At 31.9% G+C, this 19,178-nt stretch overlaps 1 protein-coding gene across 1 annotated transcript; it reads right to left on the reverse strand.

Moving 5' to 3' along the window:
• Positions 1–898: 898 nt before the first annotated feature.
• On the reverse strand, positions 899–7,261 carry LOC142613212 (uncharacterized). Its single transcript, XM_075785450.1, has 3 exons — positions 6,905–7,261; positions 6,004–6,180; positions 899–1,321 (listed from the first exon to the last, which is right to left on the reverse strand). Exons 1-3 carry the CDS (start codon positions 6,968–6,970, stop codon positions 1,112–1,114), a joined length of 453 nt encoding a protein of 150 aa, XP_075641565.1. The 5' UTR covers positions 6,971–7,261; the 3' UTR covers positions 899–1,111.
• Between the last annotated feature and the right edge of the window lie 11,917 nt (positions 7,262–19,178).

Genomic DNA, 19,178 nt, shown 5'->3' on the forward strand with positions numbered 1-19,178 from the left:
CCCTTATTTCTCCCTTATTTTCTCTCTCTCCAATTTGGGGAGACACCAAAATAGTGGGTCTCATCCAAGGTCCACCAACATCACCTCAACCAAACAATCCCACTAGGGCTGTCCAGAAGACCCGGCAACCTGTTCAACCTGACCACTTGATTTGACGACTCCGGCAGTCAGACGCGAGTTTTGGACTTGCTAACTTGACCCCACGCAGGTCAATTGTCGATTTTTCATTTCGAAACCCGTGACACCCAACCTGAACCGAATCCTTTATTATTTTCAACGAATTATTACCAATTTCGGACCAAATCCAGCGAGATCTCGCTATTATCCAACAAAATCTAGGCCAGATTTTAATGGATCTAGCCATATCTCGACAGATCCGGCCAGATTTTGGCCAAATCTCACCGGATCAAGCCAGATTTCGACCCCAGTGACCTAAGACCAACCCAAAACCAATGAGACCCAAACCGAAAAATCCGACCAGATCTCCGGATCTATTTTTGGTCAAATTTTTATCCACCTGCCTCATTTGGGTCGAGTCCGAGTTGGGCACAAAACCCGACCCGGCCCGTGGATAGCCCTAAATCCCACTATTCAAAATCCCCCTCTATTTTCTCCTTTCCATTTTTCATCCCTCACAAATCATCCCAACCAAACACACTAAAGATTTCATTTTAATCCAAAATTTAGGGATCTTATGTAACAATTGAAAATTAATGAAATTTAATGGAGAAAATTGTGATAGAATCATGCCACAAGGTATATTGTAACAGAAAATAGTGGATCACACTGATGATCTTGATGTGCAGGGGAAAAAGTTAAGATTCCCATTGTTCAGGAAAATCTTGTTACACTTCAACTAATAAATATGCTGCGATACAGAAACTAAAAATCCAATGAGAATTTAAAATCATGTGTATATTGACACTTTAATATAATTCATTAATAGACATATACAAAGTGTGACTTGGCTATGACACCTTTAGAAATACATATATTTAAGCAATAATATAAAAAGGGGAAATAAGATATTACAAGTAAAAAAAAAAACGCATTTGAAATTGTATATGACTAAATGGAATTGACAATTCCAATCAAGAAACAAAACCATGTTTTAAATCCCAGATGGATTACACTCTTCAAGTAAGTTAAGAAGATTATGTTCAGGAGCACTAAGAGATGGTAGGATCAAGCGATTGGACTGAGTTGACCTTTGTTTTGTCTCAGCAGCTTCAGGTTCAAGAGCAACACCTTCCTTCATCACTGGCAAGTCAGCTCTCCTTCGTACACTTGCAGATACTCGCTCCTTCCAAATTCTTCCATCCTGATAACCATGAAAGTAAATTTCAGAATCTTAGAATTTAGAATGCAACTGTTTTCATTGATAAGTTTTATTTACCAAGTCAACCCACCCACAAACTTCATGCAAAACCTACTCCATTGATTCGATTCAACCATCATGTCATAGTTCTATACTAACTCCAAAACTGTCTTGGTTTTAAGAAGCAATATTACCTGACCAATGCAAAGTACTCATGAGTACAACAATTTAATATAATACCAGAAGTATGAGGGAACAGGATGAATTATATATTAGCCTTTTCTCATCTTCTTAATGACAGCTATGCCCATTATGTCTTTTCAAATCCTAATTTTAATGTGTGTATGCAGCACCAAGATGACCTCCCAAATGGTACCAACTCAATTTGATCTAGTGCTTTTCTCAGGTCATGGCAAATGGTATTGAGGCCAATTAAGTGACGACATGCTCAAGGGCAATATAATGCAACATGAGCCTTGATGAAGACATCAAAATTTTAAGTATGGGAGATTATGACCCCAGATTATGATTCCCTAGATTGTGTGGACCAGATTTTATTAATTTGCATGTGTGTTGTGTGGGTTTTGCTGAGTCCCACATTGGAAATGTACTAGGTAGTTCTAGACCATACAAGCGATTACAAAGAGCTCTAATTGTAAATAGAATAGTCCTTTTAGGGTATAGTTTCAGATGTGGCAAGTGCTTCCTTATGCCCTTCATTTGCCATGTATACACGATGCCTCATGTACATCATGAAACAATGAACATTTTAAAAATAAAAAAAGGAAAAAAAAATAATAGAGACATTCAAATTTTAGGTTACAATTTACAATTTAGAGCTATTGACCTAAACCTCTACATGGTACCCCTTAATCTCCTTCTAGTTAATAGACACAAACACGCATCTTAAAGGCAAGGTAAGAACAGCTCCACTGTTCTCATTTTGTGCATAATGACAAATGGAATCCACAATTTCAAAGCAATAATGACTCATTAGGCAAGAGAATAAGAAAGAGAAAGATATATACCTTTCCTTCATTGCATGGTTACAAATGGGCTTTGTCTAAGTTTTAGGTCTATAGAAATAGATACCACAGACTTCAACTTTTTATAACTGAGATTGGACTTGGCCCCAGGTGGAGAGTGTATTTATTAGATTCTTGTGAAGATGGCTAAACCAAGGGAAGAGGTTTGAGATAACTTGGAAGGGCATTGGATAGAAGAATTGAAAGAAATGTGAGAAAATATCCAAAAGGTCAGTCTATGAGTAGCTTAAGCGATTGCAACTTTGCAAAATGATGATCTTTCCACCAATCAAATATGACATACTTTGACAGCTTGTCACATGCACACAACCAACTTCAACATTGTTGCAATAACCACTTCAAAATAAGAAAGAGAAATATCTGCTACACATCTCTCACAAAGGGAAACTAGGGCCTACTGACTAGGAGTGAAATTAATCATACCTTCCAAAGGTAAATGGTAGTTAACTAACCTTTTAGCATATGAATTTTGAGTCAAATAATTAAAACATGAAAATACTTAGTTCAGTGACCATCCACCTAAACCAATAATCCAAGAATAGTAACTTTTTGTTTATTTTAGAATGGTACCTAAGGTTTTCTCTAATAGTATTTTAAGTTTGTTGAATGCGTACCTAAAGTTTCATTAAATGTACATTCTTTATGTTGGAATCAGAAGATGGAGTGTTATCATCAGTTTATTGCTGAGCAAAAAAGATATCACCTGTTTATTAGAAAGGTAATTACAGTTACCTCTAGTGGTACCTTCAATTATTGGACATGAGAAGCAGTACCATCTATCTATTAGAAGCAGTATCTAAGGCTGTCTCTAGTAGTACACACATAATATTGGACATCTACCTAAGTTTAATTAAACAGAACTTTCTTTGTATTGGATATGAGAAGATGGGAGTGATACCATCTGTTTATCAGGGGATACCTACAGTTAAGTCCAGTGGTATTCCCAATTTATTGGACATGTACCTAAAATGTTTTTTGGAGGTAACTTCTCTGTCTTGGAATGAGAAGTTACAGTGATACCATCTACTAATGAGTGCTACCTAAGGTTATCTCCAGAGGTACCTTTTGTAAATTGGATATGTGCCTAAGGTTGCCTCTAAAAGTACCTTCAGTATATTAAATGACCAATGAACTCCAGATTCTATTGTGTGAACTTAATCACAATTCAATTTCAAAAATTACCCTGAACTCTCATTATTTCTACTGCTGATCATTGAGCCCAAATTTTTCCTTACATAAAAATCTACACTTATTTTCAATTAATTTAAGCGAGATCCAGCAATAATTTATTTATCCTTAATTCATGAACAAAGAGACAATGACTCCTGGAAGTAACTAGCACAAAATTTTGTAGCTCTTCTCATATGCTTCATTCAAAATTGTAATAAATTAGGAACCAATCTAATTAATATTAGAAACTACACCTTTCTTAAGCATACAAAAATGAAGAAATGGTCTCATCAAATTTCCTCTTGTTCCTTTTGAATTTTACTTACTGATTGCATTAAAGAGAATGTCTATTCAAATATCAGTAAGCATCAATGAAAACTTGATCTGAGATATCAACACTATACTAAATCCAACAATATCACTTCCCAGAAATGTCTAACAATATCAATAAAAAACATAACATAGACAGCAGCGCAAGAAAATGGGTAGAATATGAAATGTGTGTAATGATCAGATATACACAACAAACACTGCTAAATAAGTTTTGGAAATACTATATTCAATATTTCAAATTTCACACTGATTAAGAAACCAAACATCATCCTTTTTCCTAGGCCGTTTTAAGTTCTTTTGGAAAAAAGTAAAATTGAAACTTCTTTAGTTAACACATTAGAAGATGTCTATCCAACAATTACACAAGCATTGCTCCACCTAGTGAGTTTATGTCTAATTGCCACTTGAAAAACACTGGTCTATCGTTCTTAAGAACGTGTTAATACTGGTCAATAACCTAGATTGGCAATACAAAAAATGCCAAGAGATACACTCAACGTGCTTGATTTACATCATTTGTACTTCCTTTTTTTTTTTTTTAATTTCTTTTGAATCGTATCTTGGAAAAAATATATAGTATAATTGGGGTATTAGAATGTTCATTGTTAGTTGTATATACAGTTTTTGAAATTACTATACTATTTTATTACATGGATAAAAATGATTGAGACCTAAAGTATAGGATAATTCATGCAACACCATGTTAACAATGTTGTGAATAGTAAAATGAAAAATATAGATAAATTTTTTTTTTAAAAAGAGCAAATGTTATTGTTCCAATTAGTAGACAGCAGCTAACACCGGTTTAAGAGTGTTTATGTTATTTCATATACACACACAAAAAAATTATAAAAATTTATTAAATTCTAGATTTTCTTTCAATTAATTATAGAATGATTGACAACAAAAATAATGGATTCAAATATGAAGCTACAAAAAATAATGTAAAGACACTATATATAATGAGTAAGAGGTGAATCAGCATAAATGCTTTAATTTTATTATATATGTATAATTATTATATGAAATTATAATATTTTATAAATTTTCAAAACGTCTGCACATTATGATGCACAATACCAAAAAAAAATTATAATAATAATAATTGATTCCCAATATGATTCTATATTTGACAACTACAATGCATTACACACACACACACACACACACACAAAGACACACAAATGCATCTATATTTGGAAATTCGTCTTACCATCTTTATTCATGTACTTTCTTTCATAAAATGTTCAAGAATATGTTTACCATACAAGAACTTCAAACAAAACAGAATGGACAAGTCATCTAATAATTCTTTCGTAGCGATGTTTATAAATTATTAATTGTTTCGTGGCAGTTTATTAATCCCCAGCAGTATATTTTTAAGAACCACATAAACAGGAAGAAAAATGACCAGTAGTTGCAAAAGTAAGTTTTAGGATAAAAATATATGATGAAGTTTTGGAATATAAAGTTTGTTATAAGCTTTATATGAACTATATTTCTAGTCCTTTGGGATTATTATAGTCAATATATTACATTATGTAATGCATTAATAATGTAAAAGTTGATTTTCTTAGCAAAAAATTTTGTTTTATGGCATAGGAGAGTATACTATACAACAATCTTTACTGTTAATCAAACTCCTACGAGCAACTGACCCCACCCGCTAGAACCATTTACAGGGTAATTCAGGGGCTTTTCACCCTTGATAGGCTAAGTAGTTTATCCTCATGCCCAGGAGACTTCTTAGCGAATTCTTCTACTACCTTAAAATTCCTTACCTGTACTGTGTTCTTGGATTCACAACAAATTTTAATGCTGAAGGAAAAAATGCTTTCTACAAAACTCTGATGATGCACAAAACAATAAGTAAATATGCATGCTGTTTTTAGTTTTCTTGACAATCTTTTGGTCAGATTTCCACTAGAGAATACTTCCTCTGCTAATAAGGATGACAAAAATGTCAAATTGAGACGCAAATAAAAAAAATGTATCTAATGTTAACTATCCAAACTAGTCTATCCAGAGCAAACCAAACCAACAAAGTGCCACAGACACACACACACACACATCTGCCTGCACCCTTTGCAATGTATAACAGAACATTCTAGAAGGCACACCAAGTTTTGAGCTTACATTAAGAATTGAAGGTTCAGGTAATGGACATTGAATTGGTTTATCAGTGTCAAGAGGTTCACTCGGATGCTCAACTGGCTTAAACTCCACTGCTACTTCAATCCCATGAGAAGCAGCAGTGACAGCAGTAGCTGCACCTGTAACCTCTGAATTTGGAGGCAAGACTTCCCTCTCATCCTGCACTAGATAATAGCAAATCATTATACAAATATATTTACTAAAACAAAGATGCAATCAAACGTGTGAATAAAGAAAAACAGCACCGATGAAAATAAACAAAGAAAACTGAGTTTACACAAAACTTAGATGGAATAAAAAGAAACATGGGATCCCAAGACCAATATAAGGTGTTAAACAAAAGATAACAAGACATAATAATTTCTCCACATATAAAATTGATGGGAAAAATATACAATTCAATAAATGGAAGCCACCGTCTTCAATTCTAGCAGACGAATACAAGGTCCGCAAACAGAGAAACAGCTCAAACCCAACCACCTGATGTAAGCTATAGCCAATAGTTAATTAACTACTAGCTCAATAGCACATTCATCATGCTAATTGTTCTTGCAAAATCCAATCCAGAATTTTTTTTTTTTTTTTGAGAACAATCCAATCCAGAATTAAATAGTCATATCCATAGAAAGTTTAAAAAAAAAAAAAATAGAAGCTAAATAACGATGGTCAGAATCAAATACAATCGTCAGATCCTGATAAAAAATCTCCAAACTTTAAAGACTAATTCCAACCCAACTTCACAAAAATCATAGGACCCACTAAAATGTTTTAATGGTCAACTCGAGTCCAACATCAACAATAAAATCTTCTACCAAAGAAACGCAAGATTATATAGGATTGCAAAATAAACATTAAAAGAGAAAGAGTGTGGTGTTAGTCTTACAAGTGCACTTTGTGTTCTTCGATGGCCAGCCCTGCTGGCAGAAAACCTTGAGAAAATTCCAACCATTTTTGCTTTTTTACTCAGAAACTAATAAATTCACACAAAAGGGTCCTCTGATCTTGGCTTTGTTTTACATATCTCTCTCTCTCTAGAATGCATGGACCATCCAAAGAATTGTTCACACGAAAGGGTATTCTATACTATTATTATTTTATTATTAATTCGTCCTATAATAAATAAACCACTCTCTCTGTTTCTCTTTGTAGACTAGAGAGAGAGAGTAGAAAAAAAAAAAGTGCGTAAGGTAAGGCAGTGGGTTTTTGTTTGCTTGGCGTGATGGGTTTTTGTTTGTTTGGATTCTTTTTTTTTTTTTTTTTTTAAAGGGTTTGTTTGGATTCTTTGTGTCTGTTGTTTGCAGTAAATTTATTGGATGAGTCAAACAGTGCAATAAAAGCTGTGATTGTGAATGAGAAGCAAAGGACGGTGCAGTAAGAACACTGTCTATCTACCAAATATTTTTTTAACTAAACCAAATAATAAATCCATCCAAATAATACTCCATTAATTAATTATTAAATTACAAGGTATGCACAACCCATTACAACAACAAGCATCTTTCTTGCCAATTGGTTATATAAAAAGAGGTAAGCCCCTAGCAAAGACTCTGACTTTTCACTTTATAGAGAGAGAGGTGTCACAAAATGCAAGAGTTGTGTCCCACCAGCCGAAGAAAAAAATACAATAATTTTATGAATAATGACACACAAAAATTGTATAAAATTTTAGAAAACTAGGTCTTTTTTTTCTTTTTTTTTTTGAGAAGTGTATCTTTAGGAACAATTTATTTAGCTGAAACTCAAAATTTTTTGTTAAAAGTATTATAGATAGAGTTAAAAGGTAGTTAAAATAGTACAATGTAACTCATGAATAGTATCAAAAAGTGCAATAGGACTGATGAATAGTATCAAAAATAAGGTGAATAATAAAAAAAGGTAACTGTTTGGGAACAACTTATTTAGCTGAAATTGAAAACTTTTTACTGAAAATACTGTAAATAAAATTAAAAGGTAACTGAAATAATGCAGTGGAACTTAAGAATAGTACCAAAAGTGTAACGAGGCTCATGAATAATAGCAAAAATAAGCTAAATAGTAAAAAAAATTATTTTTTAAGCCAATGACAGATGCACACTTATTCTTAAAATTTTAGCTTTAATTTAGAGTTATTTTTTAATCCTATAGGAGGAGAAAAAACTTTATGACAAAACTATCGAATTGGTGACAAATTATACTACTTTCTTTTCATTATAATAATTTCTTACATAGGAGGGATATAATAGTAATTAAAAAAAAACATATCTTTCTTTTTATTATTTCTTTAAATGAAACAAGTTATATTTATTTTTTACTAATCACTAACTCGTACGATGCATAGAAAAGTTATTATATATGAAGATTCAAATATTTTTTTTGTTTTTTCCTCTTTAATTGTACATTAGGATTCCAATCTCAAAAATTTCTATCCTTGATATGAAACATTAAATTACTAAATTAAGATACTAATTAAAATTAGGATTTCAGTCCTTAACATTCTCAATTATTCAATAGATGTATGAAAGACAAATTCAAAAAACAAATTAATCAATATTTCTAACAAACTAAAAGACAGGGATTGAAACTTACTGCATGTAGCTACTAAACAAAAACCAAATTAGACTCTTAAATTGCCAATTCAAGATGAACCACAACAATAGCAAATATGTTAAGCCATCCAAGAACAAAACCATAACCCATAAGTTTAAATTAAATCTAAACACAAACAAATGAAAAAAAGGTCTCGAATTAATACAAATAGAGCAAAAACTGGGAATTAAACTGTACATAGACAATTTCACTGCTTATTCAAATATTGTAAAATTGTAAACAAATTATTTTAGACATGTTTACACCCCTAGCATCTCAAGTAGTGACCTATTGGCTATACACATTTATGCCTTCATGGATAGCACACACTAAAACCGGTCTTGATCGAAACTCTAGAAACCAGAAGCAACCATCCCAAGATTTTGGTTGTTAGGAATTAATTATTTCACACCAAGAATCTAATGGCAAACCAAATTGTGCATAGACAATGTTACATAAATATTGGGTTTTAAGCTCCACAAAGTTCCAAATAAAACCAAATTAAACAACACAACAAAAATAAATAAGAACATGAAGAGAATTTTGTTTATAATCAGAATTTTTCAACCAACCTAAAACAAATAAAGAGAGCAATAAAAATTTAGAAATTTTCAGCCAATACAAACAAATAAAGAAGTTGCAATATAAATTCTGGAAAAGTTGGAATAGAAAACATAATGGGGTAGGTTAGGCGTTAACAATGTGAGACCATGCTAAAAACAAATACATACATACATACATCCTCTTTTATATATATATATATAAATAAAAGAGGATTCCCCTCTTTCTTTCTTTTTTTTCTTTTTTTTTATACAAAATAGAACTTTACTCTAGCCTAATCTAAGTGTATATGTGTATAAAATATATATATATATATACACACACACATATATATAAAGAGGATTCCCCTCTTTCTTTCTTTCTTTTTTTATTTTTTTTTATTTTTATACAAGATAAAATTTTACTCTAGCCTAATCTAAGTGTACATGTGCAATAACTCCCCACACCCCACAATCATTTATACTTATGGAGTGACCACCGTATGTCCGTACCAAGGGTGTGCGGTGATAGGATTTCCCTCTTTCAACTAGACTTTTATGTGATTAAAAAATACCTTCATTAATGAAGGGTAACTTTATTTAGAAATAAGGTCATAAATGTCAAATAACAAATTTTATTTTGAATTCGAAAAGAAAACTTCTAAAATTTAGGTTTTTTTTTTCCTTCACGTTCAAAAAAGAAATTACTGTCACTGTTTAATTTAAAATTTATCCTTTTTATTTGTTTGAAAAATAAAAATATATATTTCTAAATTATAATAGATTCAAATTATTAACCTTTACTCAAAAAAAAAATATTTCCTTCGCGTGTGAGCACGTGCTCAAATGCTCTTTTTTTGTAAAGGTTAATAATTTGGATCAATAATAATTTACAAATATTTTTTTCTCTCCCAAAAAAAGAAATATATATTTTTATTTTCAAACAAATAAAAATGATAAACTTCAAAAATAAGCAGTAACTGTAATTTCTTTTTTGAACACAAAGGGAAAAAAATTCTAAATTTTAGGAATTCTCTTTTTTAATTTAAAATAAAATTTGTTATTTGACATTTATAACTTATTTCTAAATGAAGTTACCCTTCATTAATAAGGATATATATATATATATATATGGTCGCAAATTCATATAAATGAATTTAAACTAATATATAAAAATTATTTTTATCAAACTAACTTGATCTCATTCAGATTCAGGTTTTAGCTGAAGAGGTTTTTTAGCATGGCCTTTTAATTCTAATGAAGCCAACTTTGTCTTCTCTCTAAGGACTTTAGCCAAATACATGTTCAGCAGCAAAGTCATGAATTTTTCTTATGGGGGACCAAGTTAAATATAACCAAAAACTAAAAATTATGTCTAACAAAATGTTTTATCTCATAATCTAATTTTTCCTCGATAAAGTCATCATGGAGTGGACCTTATAGCCTAATAAATTTGAAGTACTATTGTATCTAATAAAACTCTCTTCAAAAATATTTATAATTATTACTTCAATAAAATGAATAGATAAGTAAACTATTAAAAAATATAAATATATCATAAACTTACATATAAGTACAAACCAGTGAAACCACAATATATATTTATTTATGTGTGTTCAAAGAAACAAAACAAAAAACTAAATGTAAATTAAAGTTATAAAACTTTAATAGTGGTCATTGTAATCCACAAAACATATACACAGTTATTTATTAAAATCACTACTATCAAAAGAACTATCAAAAGAGATAGCACTATTATCAAAACTATTTATTTGTTTTTTAAATATTGTTGATGTGAAAAATTGTGGAAATTGCAAATCAGAAGCCAAGTAGTACAATTCATTTCCCAAGGTATAGGGAGTTAACAAGAAAAGAAAAATACCATAAATCATACTCTCTTCTCTAGGCTTTTTTCTTGACTCAGCCTCTTCTCTATGGTAGCCTTCACCCCTTTTATAAGCATTTTTCCTTCCCTTATCTTTCCAGCTGGTCCGCTCCCAACCGGACTTTTCGAAGATACTTGTCACATCCTCCGTTGCTTCTCTCCCTTTTTTCATCATGAAACATGACTTTTAGGGGTTGTTTGTATTGTTTTAGGTTATCCTATGTGTATTTAATGTGAAAAAAATTAGGTAGAGAACCTCTCATTAATGCAGAGATGACGATCTTTGTAATTCTTACCCTTTTAGGAGGTTTCCCGATGTGGTCTTGGTAAGAGTGTCACCTCGCCAAAAAATAAAAAGGGCAGGATTGATCACCTGTGGTACTTCTTTTGTTTACTGAGGGGTCACCCGTGCTTATGATCTCGGAAAGCGTCTCAAGGTTGGCGGCATACTTGGAACTCCGTAGGAATAGTCCTAGGAGGTTTCATGTTACTATTTATTGAGATGGGCTTGGCCATTTCCCCAAGCATGATCTTTTGAGCATTTGGGCTTCGGCCTTGAGTCAAGTTCACCGCCCCACCCCCCAACAATATATATATATATATAAATGTATATGTATATGTTAAAATATTATTTTAAGTCCTAAAGTTTGGTTGATATTCTTTTTTTTTTAGAAGGAAGTTGTAATTTATTAAGAAACATGAATCAAGTCGACTTGAAATTCAAACTAGATGTGTGTTGAGACATATTACATTCACGGAAGAAAACTTGTGACATAACTTGCACGTTTAGCAAAATTATGAGCTAAATTTCAATTTTGATGTACAATCGAAAAACTAATAGCAGGAAAAAAGTCTGCAATAAATTTTGCATTTTAAATTAAAAAAACCAAATAACGCCATCGAAATAGACTCATCCTAAAGAGCACTAATTGCTATCTCGAAAACACCTTCCAAAATAGTTGAAGCAATATTGATTTCCAGCGCCCTCACTACTGCAAAAGCTTCTAACTCCACCGCTAAGTGAGGTATAGTTATACTTTGGGACATTGAAGCAATTGCCATCCCCTTATAATCTCTAATAACAACCCCAATAATATTTTTATCTTCATCATTAAACACAACACCATCAAAATTAATTTGATGCAATGAGCAGGAGGCACTGTCCATGTATCTTGAGGTATGCTATGGTTGAGTTAAGGTCATGGCTAAGCATTTTGAAATTCTAATAGGCTTGTACTTGCTAGAAAAATTGATCAATGGGGAAGTCATGTAAAGAGGTTCTCTTTTGGATCGTCTCTATGATCTCTACACATCAATGAAGTCACCGAAGGAGATTTGGAATGCTTTGGAGGCAAAGTACAAATTGAGAAAGTAGGTATGAATAAGTTTATTATTCAAAAGCATTTTGATTATAAATTGCTTGATAATATCTCAGTTTTAAATCAAGTGCATGAGTTATAGATTTTGGTCAATGAACTCCGTGATTTGTCAATTAATATTCTTAAATCATTCTAAGTGGATGTAATCATTGTGAAACTCCCACCAAGTTGGAATAATTTTAGGAAGAAGCTTTTGCATATGTAGAAAGATTTCACTTTAGAACAATTCGGACAACATCTTCGAATTGAAGAGGAAAGTTGGGTTAGAGATGTGACTAACACCGATTCTAAAGTGAATGTGAACAATGTGAGCAATGTTCGAAGTGGAAGTTTGAGTAAAACCAATAAGTACTTGAAAGTAAACAAAAGTGGGAGTGATTTCCAGAAGAACAACTCCAAGAATCCCAACAAGGACAAGAAGAACTGGGCATGTTTCCATTGTGGAAAGAAATGTCATTACATTTGCGAATGTAAACTCTTAAAGAACAAGAAAAAGGATGAAGAAGGCAATGTCATTGAAACAAATTTCATTGAGGACATTGTTGCTATGGTAAGTGGTATACATATTGATATGATCACTGAAATTCAAATGACTGTGATTGCAAATCCTTTTGATTGGTGGTTCAATTCGAGTGCAATGGTGCATGTGTGCAACAACAAAGAGCAATTCAAGGCTTATGATGAGTCTTCCATTGAGCAACAAGTGCTGATGGGCAACCATAATATAGCAAATGTTCTTGGAAAGGGCACCGTTGAAGTGAAGATAAGTTTCAACAAGATGATGATCTTGACCAATGTTTTTCATGTACCCTATATTAAGAAGAATCTTGTGTTTGCCAATTTGTTATGTAAATGTGGTGTAAAAGTTGTACTTGAATTGAAAATCTTGTCCAAGAATGAGATATTTGTAGGAAAGGGATATGAAATTGATGGCATGTACAAACTAAATATTATTAATAAAGAAGTTTCTGTTTGTACTTATATTGTTAATTCATCATATTTGTGGCATGCTAAGTTAGGATATTTAAATTTCAAATATTTGAAATTTATGTCAAAGCATAGTATGATTTCATATAAGCATGATGATGAAAAGAAATGTGAAATTTGTATTCAAGCAAAGATGACAAAGAAACATATTTCTAAGTCAGATAGAAATTCTATTATGCTTGAACTTGTACATTCTGATGTATGTGAATTGAATGGTGTATTAACTAGAGAAGGTAAAAGATACTTCATTACATTCATTGATAATTTCTTTAGATTTACATATGTGTATTTAATCAAAAATAAAGATGAATCTTTTGACATGTTCAAACGCTATAAAACTGAAGTAGAAAATCAAAAGGATAGAAAAATAAAGATCCTACGAAGAGATAGATGTGGTGAATATTTTCTTAATGATTTTTCTAAGTTTTGTGAGGAATATGATATAATACACCAAATTTTAGCCCCTTATACACCCCAACAAAATGGTTTGGTTAAAAGAAAAAATAGGACTCTTGTAGACATGGCAAATGTCATGATCTTGAGTGCAGAATTTCCTTTTAATTTGTAGGGAGAGACATTGTTTCCAGCATGTCATGTGTACAATAGAGTACCTTCCAAGAAGATTAAAGTATTTCCATATGAGTTATGGAATGGAAGGAAACCAAACATTGATTATATCAAAGTGTGGGGGTGTTTAGCTTTTTATAGAGTTGTTGATCCGAAAAGAACAAAGTTAGGACCAAGAGTTATGAAAAGTGTGTTTGTAGGTTATGCTGAAAATTCAAAGGCATATAGATTATTAAACTTAAGCTCTAATATGGTGGTGGAATCAAGAGATGTTAAGTTTATTGAAGATAAATTTAGTAAAGATTCCATGGATGCTTTGATACCTACTCAAACACAACAAAGTGACTTTAATCCCAACACTACTTTGGGTGGTACTAAAAGAATTGAAAGTGGTTCACCAAGTGAACAAAGAAAGAATCAAAGGATAAGAAAAGTAAAGGATTTTGGTTCATATTTCATTTCTTATCAAGCTCAATTATACCTAGTTGAAGGTAATAGACAAGTGGTCCTAAATAAAATACCCATAATGTTTAACACAGTGGATGATCCTAAAACATTTGAGGAAGCTATGGTTTCTAGAGATTTAGCTTTCTAGAAAGAAGTCGTGATTGATGAGATAGACTCAATATTATCCAATAATACTTGGGTCCTAGTGGATTTACCTACTGGTTCTAAACCAATTGGTTGTAAATGGGTATTTAGAAAAAAAATATATAATATTAATGGATCAATACAAACCTGTAGACCAATGTTAGTGGCAAAAGGCTTTAAACAAAGGGAAGGAGCAGAGTACTTTGATACCTATGCATCGGTGGTTAGGATCACGTCTATTCGTGTATTGTTGGCAATTGCATCCATATATAAGTTGATTGTACATCAAATAGATGTTAAAACAGCTTTCCTAAATAGTGATCTTGATGAGGAAGTTTACATGGAACTACTTGAAGGTTTTGTACTTTCTAGAAACGAAAAGAAAGTTTGCAAGTTAGTCAAGTCTTTGTATGACTTGAAACAAGTTTCAAAATAATGACATGAGAAGTTTGACTCAGCAATTTTGTCGGATGACTTTGTGTACAATAGTTTTGACAAATGTATGTATTCCAAATTTACAAAGGAATATGGAGTCATTGTATGCCTTTATATGGATGATATGCTCATATTTGGTACAAATATGAAAGGTGTATGTGAAACCAAAAAGTATTTTCTTCTATATTTCAAATGAAAGATTTAAACGAAGTAGATACTATTTTGGAAATCAAAATTAAAAGACATAGTGAGAGATTTGCACTATGTCAATCTCATTATGTTGAGAAAGTGCTTCAAAGATTTGAACATCTTAATATAAAGGAAGCAAATATACCTTTTGATCGGAGCATAAAGTTGGATGAAATCACTAGAAGAGTAATAGCACGGCTTGAGTATGCTAGTGCTATTGGTAGCATGATGTATGCTATGCATTGTACAAGACCAGATATATCATTTTCAGTGGGCAAACTTTCTAGATTTACAAGTAATCCAAGTATAGATCACTAGAAAGCAATTGGTAGAGTTCTTGGTTATTTAAAGAAAACCATAAGTTTGAGACTCTTTTATTCCAAATTTTGAGCAGTGTTGGAAAGTTATTTGGATGCTAGTTGGATTACCAGTGTGAGTGATAACAAATCCACGTTTGGTTGGATATTCATTCTTGGTAGGGGTGTCATCTCTTGGGCATTAAAGAAACAAACGTGTATTTCTCACTCCACCATGAAATCAAAATTTATAGCCTTAGCGGCAGTAGCCAAGGAAGCAGAATAGCTAAGAAATATGTTGTTAGACATAAAGTTGTGGCCACAACCAATACCAGCTATTTCGGTGTACTGCGATAGTGAAGCCACCTTGGATAGAGCATACAATAAAATGTATAATGGTAAGTCTAGACATATAGGTCTAAGACATAATTACATAAGACAATTAATAGAATCTGGTACCATTTCAATTGTCTATGTAAGGTCAAATAATACTTTGACAGACCTTTTAATTAAAGCAGTGTCTCGAGATATGGTTGGGGTAATATCCATTGAGATGGGGCTAAAACCCTTCTATTAAGAGAATCACCAATAGTAGGAACCCAACCTCGAATTGATTTAATCTAAAGAGGTTTGAAGGGTAACAACAAGCTATTGATACGTGGTTAGTAAGAGCACTGATTTTGTATCTTATTTAGGATGGATTAGTGTAGAATGTTACGATATAATTGAGGATGAGTTTTAATACTCTTAATGAAGTTCATAAAATATAAATGTCTGTGTAATAGGGACATAAGAAGGAACTTCACCTTTGTAAACATAGAAGTGATGTCGCTTCTAGCAAGAGTAAAGAGTTTTCTCTTGTAAATGTTCACTAAACTAGGAAGAGCACAAGGCCATAATAGTACTAACAATAGTGGATTTCTAAATGTGTTGTGGATATTCTCATGTGTGTGTTGTTTCCGTTTTCAACACATAAGAGTTTTGGTTTAAGCACCAAGCCACCATTAACTCTGTTGATTTCTTGAACAACTATACTAAAGGGAAGTTTAAGTTGAAAGACATCTTCCATTATGCAAGATAGAATATCAATCAAGTGAGACATATATTATTACAACCTAGTGGGAGATTGTTGTATATACAAGTATATACATGGATAAGTTGTAATAATGATGTTTGAGTTTGGAAAATATTGTTTCATAAAGTGAAAATTCAAGTTTTGGAATTTTCTAAATGAAAATTTGAAATACAACATTTTTGATTGGTCGAGACTTTGGCTCAATTGATCGAAATGGTAAAGAAAAAATCCTAGAGTTTCTGGATGGTTTGATCGCTATTTGATTCATGTTTAATCGATCGAAAAGAGCATTTGATCGATCGAAAGGACCTCTCGACTAATCGAAACTCAAAAACTAAATTTTTTGCATAATTTTTCTGGTGACTGTTCGGAAAGGTCGAAGAGGTTGAAGAGGTTTCAAGCCTTGTGAATGGTTTTATGAAACATTTTAACTCTCCATACGTGCCTTTTGATGAAATATAACCTTATGGGTATAAATAGAGGCTTATTTGTAGAAACACAAGAAATTTTGTGGTTATTCTTCAGAATTGATATCTGTAGAACTCAACATCTTGGTTGTATTCTGAGGACAAATTTGCAATAACCCTTTAGCAACGATAATGTGAAGGGCAAATATTGTCTAAGGAAAACGATATAGTGCCTCCAAGTTATCTATTTTTTGTTTGTCTTTTGTTTTAACCTTGTTTTTTCATTATTACTTTGTATAATATCCCAACACATTCTTCTCTCTCGATATCCTTTCACTCTCAATCTCTCTCAAGTCTCACCCATTCATCATAGCATTGGATGATTGGACCTTTTTTGTTGAGTTCATATTTATTTAAACAATTTATTGTTGGGTCTGTAATTCATTCTATACTTGCTTTAGACTTGTTTCCATTATGGTTGTGATAATTGAAACTTGAAACTAGTGGACATGATTAGCGGTGTATTTGGTACACTATTATGAACCATATGTTTGTTGCTTATTAAGCATTTTTGTGTTATATTTTATATTTGTTTAACATGTGTAATTGTTAATGGTTTATTGTCGTGGATTATTTTTTGTTTTGTATATATTTGTGGTATTTTAGTTTCTATCAATTTGTCATGATTTTTTTTGTCTTATATACAGACTTCAGAAGGTACTGTCAACAAGTCTTTGAGACAAATATAACAACTCAACCGCAAGCCCAAGGAGACTAGAATACCCAAGGACCCTGAGGATATTGAAATGTCCTTGGAAGGGCCAAGACCTAGTTCTAAAGACCATTGAGCACAAACCGAAGAAAAGAAGGAAGATTTGTTGTTAAGCAAAAAAAGGAAGAATGCAGATAAAACACCCATCACCTCCGTATTCAATGCTCTGAACTCACTTAGCTAGCAGCATTAATAAGAAAATGACTATTGAACAGTGTTATCATATCTTATAGTTGGTGTAGAAACCTTCTAGTAAGGCTCTAATGAGACAAGTATTAAGGGAAATGAACCCTAGCCCTCATAATGGAAGGCCAAGATGCAATCTGGGTGACTATATAAGGTAGAGAGGCCCCTGTGAAAAGAAAAATCATAACAAAGAGAAAAAGAAGGGAACATCATTGCAATCTAAGAACAAGTGTAAATCCGTATCTCAACGAAACCTGAGGAACATAATACAAGCAATCCAAGATTATTGTTAATCAATTTCCTTGTCTCATACTTATTCTTAGCACTTATCCTTTCATTCCAAGCTTAACACAATTAAACAAGGGTAACAAATGTTGATTGACATCCCATCTCTATAAATTAATTGTGTGAGGTAGAAATTTAGTTTGACTTATTTTTGTCTGCCATAATCTATCTATCTATCTATCTATCTATCTATCTATCTATCTATCTATATATATATATATATATATATATATATATATATATATATATATATTTGTGTTACCATTTTTGTTTCACATGTTTTTTTTTGGAAATATACTATCATATTGTCATGGTTATTAATAATAACTAGTAATTGGCCTTGACATTTTGAAAAATATATTTGCCCAAACCAACTAAACCACACCTTGTACATCACAACAAACCTCACATGTGATTGAAAAAATAAGGTGTGGTGCAAAGGTGGTTTTGACCAAACCGCACTGAAAATTATGGTGTTAAAAATGGCCTAAAATCGCATTACTAACACCTATAACTACAGTAATGTTCTAACTTTAGATCGAAATGACCAAATGTGCTATAATATTTGGCTATTTAGTATTCAAATTTCTCTAACTTCTTTTAATAAAAAGGTCATGTTAATGGATGCCCTTAGGACAATTGTTAATAAACCAAAATATGAAAGTTTTAATACCACTTTCATGACAAATATAAAAAATTGTCAACAATATTTATTATTTTATCATTCTCCCAATAAAATATTTCTAAAAATAGTTTATAAAACAATGCCCTATGGACATTGGTTAACATTTCCCTTAATAAAATATCATTCTTTTCTCAGTTATCTCTCATCTCATTTGGTTGTCCCTCTCACTCATTCCCACTCTCTCTCATCTCTTCGCTACACACCCCACAAAGGACAAAGCCTTCGTTATGCTGACAACCATCGTGACTCGATGGCCACCATTAGGTTGTTTCTTTTGATATTCTTCTTTTAATTGTAGTTTTGGTTAGTTATGA

Source organism: Castanea sativa, chromosome 10 (assembly GCF_040712315.1).
Source record: "Castanea sativa cultivar Marrone di Chiusa Pesio chromosome 10, ASM4071231v1".
Taxonomy (NCBI): domain Eukaryota; kingdom Viridiplantae; phylum Streptophyta; class Magnoliopsida; order Fagales; family Fagaceae; genus Castanea; species Castanea sativa.

Bases quoted from the DNA above. Each gene is read 5' to 3' on its own strand.
- LOC142613212 (XM_075785450.1), bottom strand. From the start codon at position 6,970: ATGGTTGGAATTTTCTCAAGGTTTTCTGCCAGCAGGGCTGGCCATCGA. The intron at 6,181-6,904 runs GTAAGACTAACA...TATCTAGTGCAG, and splicing joins GAAGAACACAAAGTGCACTT to GATGAGAGGGAAGTCTTGCC. The intron at 1,322-6,003 runs GTAAGCTCAAAA...CATGGTTATCAG, and splicing joins CTGAACCTTCAATTCTTAAT to GATGGAAGAATTTGGAAGGA.